We start from the raw sequence: 8,300 nt of genomic DNA, 5'->3' as shown, positions 1-8,300 counted from the left end.
AATGGTGACTGATGACAGGATAAAGCAATGAGAAATTTGCTAAATATTGCCACATTAGAGTGAATCCACTATTTTTATGATGAAGATTTTGATAGTAAAGTGATAAAATTTATGTCTAAAAGTCATAAATACAGTTTTAAATTTCCATAGTATATCATCCATTCATTTGGAAGTTCAGAGCTTATTACACTGTTTAAAATTGCAGGTATGATGTCTACCAGTGTGTGTCAGCCATCAATTTTTTCATAGCCTCTTTAACATCCTTGTTTCTGAGGCTATAGATGATGGGGTTCAACATTGGGATTACCACTGTGTAGAATACAGACACCACCTTGTTTTGGTCTGTGGAGTAACTGGATTTGGGCAGCACATAAATGAATGTGATGGTTCCATAGAACAGAGTGACAGCAGTGAGGTGGGAGGTGCAGGTTGAGAAGGCCTTCTGGCGGCCCTCAGGGGACCGCATCTTCAGGATTGATACAAGGATGTAAACGTAAGACAGTGCAATGATAAACACAGTTACCACAATGATTGAGCCTGAAGAGATTGCTGGAATGACTTCAGAAGAAAATCCATGAGAACATGAAATCTTCAACAGTGGTGAATAGTCACAAAAAAAGTGATTAACTTTATTTGGTCTACAAAAAGACAGATTTAATAAACATCCAGTAAATGTCCAAGCATTCACACATCCACCTAGGTAGGAAGCTCCCACTAGGAGAATACAAACTGTGGAGGACATCTGCGTGGCATAGAGCAGAGGTGAGCAGATAGCTACATAGCGGTCATAGGCCATGGCAGCCAGCAGGAAGCACTCAACTGATCCAAATGTCACTGCAAAATAGAGTTGAGTCACACAGCCAGCCACAAGGATAGATATTTCTTTCCTGAGAAAGCCCTTCAGCATAATGGGCGTGACTGATGAGGAGTACCCAATGTCTACAAATGCCAAATGGCTGAGGAAAAGGTACATGGGCGTGTGAAGCTGAGAGCTTCTTCTGATTAGCATGATTATACTCATATTGCCTATTAAGGTGACAGAGTAGATTATTAGAAACACAACAAATAAAATGGCACGGACCGTAGCATCCTCTGCAAACCCCAAAAGAATCAATTCTGTTACCACTGTGTAGTTTCCAGATTCCATCTATGATAGGAATACTGCCATTGAAAGGAGAACAGTCAACTATTAGAAGAGAATACAGTATTGCCACTTACTGTTTTTGCAGAAGCTATATAATGTAAATGACAGAAATACAGATACTATGTATAAATATTAGAAATGTTTCATGTACCATCTTATATAAATATTGAAATAGTAAACATCAACTAAATTATGGGAATTAAAAATTAGTATTTTCTCTTTGTAGCACATCATTTATGCCTCATGTTGTTAGTTTACATTCCAATGAAGAATAAAAAACAAGTGGACCTGAACAACTCATTTGTTTCAAGAAAATAGTGAGGAAAACTGCATGTTCACATTCACACACACACACACACACACACACACACACACACACACACACACACACACACACACTGGCCCTGAATAGTGTATACTATGATAATTAAACCATTACATTTTCAATCTGTTTAAAACGATCAGTTTATTTTCACTGCAACACACCATGAGTTTTGTGGCAGTTTTATCCAAATATTTCATTTACTTTGACAACATTCCAACTATTCACTTCTCCTATTTATTCACTCTACTTCATGTTCATCCCCTCTCACTTCCTAAGTATTCTATCATCTATATCCATGCCGTGTATGTGTGTGTATACTTCTTAATAACAATATCTGTGAATTGATTGATGAATAGCAAACTACCATATGAACACCGCATATTCCTGTGTCTGAACTCCAGTATATTACTATTCTTATACAGGTTAGACATTTGAAATTTATAGGTAAAACTTAACCTTTTAAAGAAAACATGTACATAACAGTATCAAGGCTGAAATAAACATTATATGGCATGGATGCAAGATGTTATACAGAAATGTCATGACTGGTTTAACAACACAGACCAAAGATAAAGATCTGACTTTGTGACTGAAAATTTATGGTATCCTAGATAAGTTACATACACTATACAATACTTATCACTGCTTTGTTTTAAAACATGCCATTTTATGATATTTTAATTTGAATACAATAGTATATATTATGCTATGTGTTGATTAAAGAAACAATCAAATGTGCAGCTACTTATTATCTCTTTAAATGTTTATAATTTCAATTAATAAAAAGAGAAATAAAAATTCCTGTATCAATAGAAAAGGAAAATTATTACCTGTGTGTGGCTCAGTCTCAGAGTCAAACAATCAAGTATTCCTAATGTAAACCAAGACTGTTTTATGAGAAACAGTATCTTATGGGAACGAACCCCTTGAGTATCTACTTTGCTTGTTAAAATTTCACTGAAAACCCATCAGAACTGAAAATTGGAGATACTCATATTCATATAAATTCCTGTTATTTACTAGCATCTATCAACTAAGGTTTTTGTGGATCAGCTTCATGAAAACTTCAGTGATTGATAAACATCCTTCTAGCAGTATTAAAAATGCCATGAATGCACAAGAACACAATATAGTGGAAGTGCTTTTAGCTAAATGTTGAAAGATTAATGGAAAAGGTGCATTTTATGGGTCCCTAAGTGGTATTATCCATATTTTTAAATTGATTGTGTGGGAAAAATCACACAGCATAATAGCAGATAATACCATAGAGATTCTATGTGTATTCCACACCTTAGTACAAAATCACAAGTGTAGTGACACAGAATAAGAGTACAGTCAAGTCACAGACCATCATGAGATGCTTATGCTGTAAGTTAAAACCGCGGGAATCAATTTCTATTTTTTTTTTTGAGCTGGGGACCAAACCCAGGGCCTTGTGCTTGCTAGGCAAGCGCTCTACCACTGAGCTAAATCCCCAACCCCTAATTTCTATTCTTAATTATCTCATTTATCTCTCACAACACATGTCTTCTACATCTCATAGTTTTGTCTATTTAAATGTTTATCATTATATAAGACTTTCTATTTATATACCTAGTCATCTTTGTTCTAAGCTCTGTACTGTCAAATATTCATGTGACAATTTCCATTTTTCTTTAATTGATGTTCATAGTGACACTGGTTCTTTTGAACTTTTTTGTATATGTACATATTGTTGGATATGTGCAGTTTTTATTGGATCTTTTTTATTTAAATTTCAAATGTTATTTCCTTCCCTGGTTTCCCTCCATAATTCCCTATACCATACCCTTCCCCCTTTTCTATACGGATGTTCCCCCTCTCCAACCACATTCTCTTCCTACCTCCCCATCTGATATTCTCCTATACTGGGCTTCCAGTCTTGGCAGGACCAAATACTTCTCCTCCTACTGGTGTCCAAAATAGCCATCATCTGCTACATATGTAGCTGTAGCCATAGGTCTGTCCATGAGTAGTTTTTGGGTAGCGGTTTAGTCCCTGGGAGCTCTGGCTAATTGGTATTGTTGTTATGGATTTGCAAGGTCCTTCAGCTCCTTCAATCCTTTCTCTAACTCCTGTAATGGGGTTCCTGTTCTCATTTCAATGGTTACCTGCTAGCATTAGCCTATGTATTTCTCATGCTCTGGTGGAGCCTCTCAGGAGATAGATATATCAGGCTCCTGTCAGCATGCACTTCCTGACAACAGCAATATTGTCTGTGACTATATGTATATGGGCTGCATCCCTAGGTGGTGCAGACTCTGAATGTCCATTACTTTAGTCTCTGCTCCAAACTTTGCCTCCATATCTCCTATGAATATTTTTGTTCCCCCTTTTAAGAAGGACTGAAGCATCTGCACTTTGGTCATTCTTCTTGAGCTTCATGTAGTCTGTGGATTGTATCTTGGCTAATTCATGCTTTTGGGCTAATATCCACTTATCAGTGAATGCATACCATCTGTGGTTTTCTTTGGGGGGTGGATTGGGTTACCTCACTCAAGATATTTTCTCGTTCCATCCATTGCATATGAATTTCATGATGTTATTGTTTTTGATTACTGAGTAGTACTCCATTATGTAGATAGACCTCATTTTCTGTATCCATTCGTCCGTTGAAGGGCATCTGGGTTCTTTTCAGCTTCTGGTTATTATACATAAGGCTGCTATGAACATAATGGAGCATGTGTCTTTGTTTTATGTTGGAACATCTTTTGAGTATATACCCAAGAGAAATATAGCTGTGTCCTCATGTAGTGTAATGTCCAACTTTCTGAGAAACCTTCAGACTGATTTCCAGAGTGGTTGACCAGTTTGCAATCCTACCAACAATGGAGAAATGTTCCTCTTTCTCCACATCATTTCCAGCATGTGTTGTCACCAGTTTTTGATCTTAGCCATTCTGACTGGTGTGAGGTGGAATCTCAGTGTTGTTTTGATTTGCAATTACCTGGTGACTAAGGATGTTTAAAACTTCTTTAGGTTCTTCTCAGCCATTTGATATTCCTCAGCTTCAGAATTGTTTGTTTAGCTCTGTACTCAATTTTGTAATAGGGTTAAATGGCTCTCTGGAGTCTACCTTCTTGAGTTCTTTGTATATTTTGGATATTAGCATTCATTACTTTGACTGATGCATCAGCACCTGGATGTCATTGTTCTCTCTTTTAGTAGCAACATTTGTTGTAGTAAATCTCTGATGAAAACCCTACAGAAGCCATAGTCCTCCATTGAGGTAGAAACTCAAAATGGAAACCTGAAGGCAAGAAATGAAGCTGAGGCTATGGATGAAGAGTGCTTACTGGCTTGGCTTTAATGGTATGCTCAGCCTGTTTTCTTATAATGGACTGAACTACCTGCTCATTGATGGTACCACCCACAACTGATCATTGAAAAATACTTTGCAAGCAAATGGTCTGAAGAAGCAAGCTGGAGTAGCCATTCTAATATCAAATAAAATCAATTTTCAACTAAAAGTCATCAAAAAAGATAAGGAAGGACACTTCATATTCATCAAAGGAAAAATCCACCACGATGAACTACCAATCCTAAATATCTATGCCCCAAATACAAGGGCACCTACATATGTAAAATAAACCTTGCCAAAGCTCAAAACACACATTGCACCTCACACAATAATAGTAGGAGATTTCAACACCCCACTCTCATCAATGGATAGATCATGGAAACAGAAATTAAACAGAGACGTAGACAGAATAAGAGAAGTCATGAACCAAATGGACTTAACAGATATTTATATAACATTCCATCCTGAAACAAAAGGATATACCTTCTTCTCAGCTCCGCATGGTACTTTCTCCAAAATTGACCATATAATTGGTCAAAAAACGGGCCTCAACAGGTACAGAAAGATAGAAATAATCCCATGCGTGCTATCAGACCACCATGGTCTAAAGCTGGTCTTCAATAACAATAAGGGAAGAATGCCTACATATACGTGGAAGTTAAACAATGCTCTACTCAAGGATAACCTGATAAGGAAGAAATAAAGAAGGAAATTAAAGACTTCTTAGAATTTAATGAAAATGAGGGTATAACATACCCAAACTTATGGGACACAATGAAAGCTGTACAAAGAGGAAAACTCATAGCTCTGAGTGCCTGCAGAAAGAAACAGGAGAGAGCATATGTCAGCAGCTTGACAGCACACCTAAAAGCTCTAGAACAAAAAGAAGCAAATACACACAGGAGGAGTAGGAGGCAGGAAATAATCAAACTCAGAGCTGAAATCAGCCAAGTAGAAACAAAAAGGACCATAGAAAGAATCAACAGAACCAAAAGTTGGTTCTTTGAGAAAATCAACAAGATAGATAAACCCATAGCCAAACTAACGAGAGGACACAGAGAGTGTATCCAAATTAACAAAATCAGAAATGAAAAGGGAGACATAACTACAGATTCAGAGGAAATTCAAAAAATCATCAGATCTTATTATAAAAGCCTATATTCAACAAAACTTGAAAATATGCAGGAAATGGACAATTTCCTAGACAGATACCAGGTACCAAAGTTAAATCAGGAACAGATAAACCAGTTAAACAACCCCATACTCCTAAGGAAATAGAAGCAGTCATTAAAGGTCTCCCAACCAAAAAGAGCCCAGGTCCAGACGGGTTTAGTGCAGAATTCTATCAGACCTTCATAGAAGACCTCGTACCAATATTATCCAAACTATTCCACAAAATTGAAACAGATGGAGCACTACCGAATTCCTTCTATGAAGCCACAATTACTCTTATACCTTAACTACACAAAGGCCCAACAAAGAAAGAGAACTTCAGACCAATGTCCCTTATCAATATCAACGTAAAAATACTCAATAAAATTCTGGCAAACCGAATCCAAGAGCACATCAAAACTATCATCCACCATGATCAAGTAGGCTTCATCCCAGGCATGCAGGGATGGTTTAATATACGGAGAACCATCAACGTGATCCATTATATAAACAAACTGAAAGAACAGAACCACATGATCATTTCATTAGATGCTGAGAAAGCATTTGACAAAATTCAACACCCCTTCATGATAAAAGTCCTGGAAAGAATAGGAATTCAAGGCCCATACCTAAACATAGTAAAAGCCATATACAGCAAACCAGTTGCTAACATTAAACTAAATGGAGAGAAACTTGAAGCAATCCCACTACAATCAGGGACTAGACAAGGCTGCCCACTCTCTCCCAACTTATTCAATATAGTTCTTGAAGTTCTAGCCAGAGCAATCAGACAACAAAAGGAGGTCAAGGGGATACACATTGGAAAAGAAGAAGTGAAAATATCACTATTTGCAGATGATATGATAGTATATTTAAGTGATCCCAAAAGTTCCACCAGAGAACTACTAAATCTGATAAACAACTTCAACAAAGTGGCTGGGTATAAAATTAACTCAAATAAATCAGTAGCCTTCCTCTACACAAAAGAGAAACAAGCCGAGAAAGAAATTAGGGAAATGACACCCTTCATAATAGACCCAAATAATATAAAGAATCTCGGTGTGACTTTAACCAAGCAAGTAAAAGATCTGTACAATAAGAACTTCAAGACTCTGAAGAAACAAATTGAAGAAGACCTCAGAAGATGGAAAGATCTCCCATGCTCATGGATTGGCAGGATTAATATAGTAAAAATGGACATTTTACCAAAAGCGATCTACAGATTCAATGCAATCCCCATCAAAATACCAATCCAATTCTTCAAAGAGTTAGACAGAACAATTTCCAAATTCATCTGGAATAAAAAAAAAACCCAGGATAGCTAAAACTATCCTCAACAATAAAAGGACTTCAGGGGGAATCACTATCCCTGAACTCAAGCAGTATTACAGAGCAATAGTGATAAAATCTGCATGGTATTGGTACAGAGACAGACAGATAGACCAATGGAACAGAATTGAAGTCCCAGAAATGAATCCACATACCTATGGGCACTTGATTTTTGACAAAGGAACCAAAACCATCCAATGGAAATGGTGCTGGTTCAACTGGAGGTCAACATGTAGAAGAATGCAAATCGATCTATGCTTATCACCCTGTACAAAGCTTAAGTCCAAGTGGATCAAGGACCTCCACATCAAACCAGATACACTCAAACTAATAGAAGAAAAACTAGGGCAGCATCTCGAACACATGGGCACTGGAAAAAATTTCCTGAAGAAAACACCAATGGCTTATGCTCTTAGATCAAGAATCAACAAATGGGATCTCAAATCTGCAAAGCTTCTGTAAGGCAAAGTACACTGTGTTTAGGACAAAACGGCAACCAACAGATTGGGAAAAGATCTTTACCAATCCTACAACAAATGGCCTTATATCCAAAATATACAAAGAACTCAAGAAGTTAGACCGCAGGGAGGCAAATAACCCTATTAAAAATGGGGTTCAGAGCTAAACAAAGAATTCACAGCTGAGGAATGCCAAGTGGTTGAGAAACACCTAAAGAAATGTTCAACATCGGGGTTGGGGATTTAGTTCAGTGGTAGAGCGCTTGCCTAGCAAGCACAAGGCCCTGGGTTTGGTCCCCAGCTCTGAAAAAAAAAGAAAAAGAAAAAAAATGTTCAACATCTTTAGTCATAAGGGAAATGCAAATCAAAACAACCCTGAGATTTCATCTCACACCAGTGAGAATGGCTAAGAGCAAAAAACTCAGGTGACGGCAAATGCTGGAGATGTGGAGAAAGAGGAACACTGCTCCATTGTTGGTGGGATTGCAGACTGGTACACCATTCTGGTAATCAGTCTGGAGGTTCCTCAGAAAATTGGACATTGAACTACCTGAGGACCCAGCTATACCTCTC

The 8,300-nt window shown here is 37.4% G+C and overlaps 1 protein-coding gene across 1 annotated transcript; it reads right to left on the bottom strand.

Annotated features, from left to right (window-relative positions):
* Window positions 1–214: 214 nt before the first annotated feature.
* On the bottom strand, window positions 215–1,147 carry Or5p80 (olfactory receptor family 5 subfamily P member 80). Its single transcript, NM_001409148.1, is given in 1 exon segment — window positions 215–1,147. A coding segment is annotated over 1 exon segment (933 nt).
* Window positions 1,148–8,300: the final 7,153 nt, after the last annotated feature.

Source organism: Rattus norvegicus, chromosome 1 (assembly GCF_021556685.1).
Source record: "Rattus norvegicus strain SHRSP/BbbUtx chromosome 1, alternate assembly SHRSP_T2T, whole genome shotgun sequence".
Classification (NCBI taxonomy): Eukaryota; Metazoa; Chordata; class Mammalia; order Rodentia; family Muridae; genus Rattus; species Rattus norvegicus.
The sequence above is the reverse complement of the archived record's forward strand: the minus strand, read 5'-3'. Positions and strand labels throughout refer to the sequence as shown.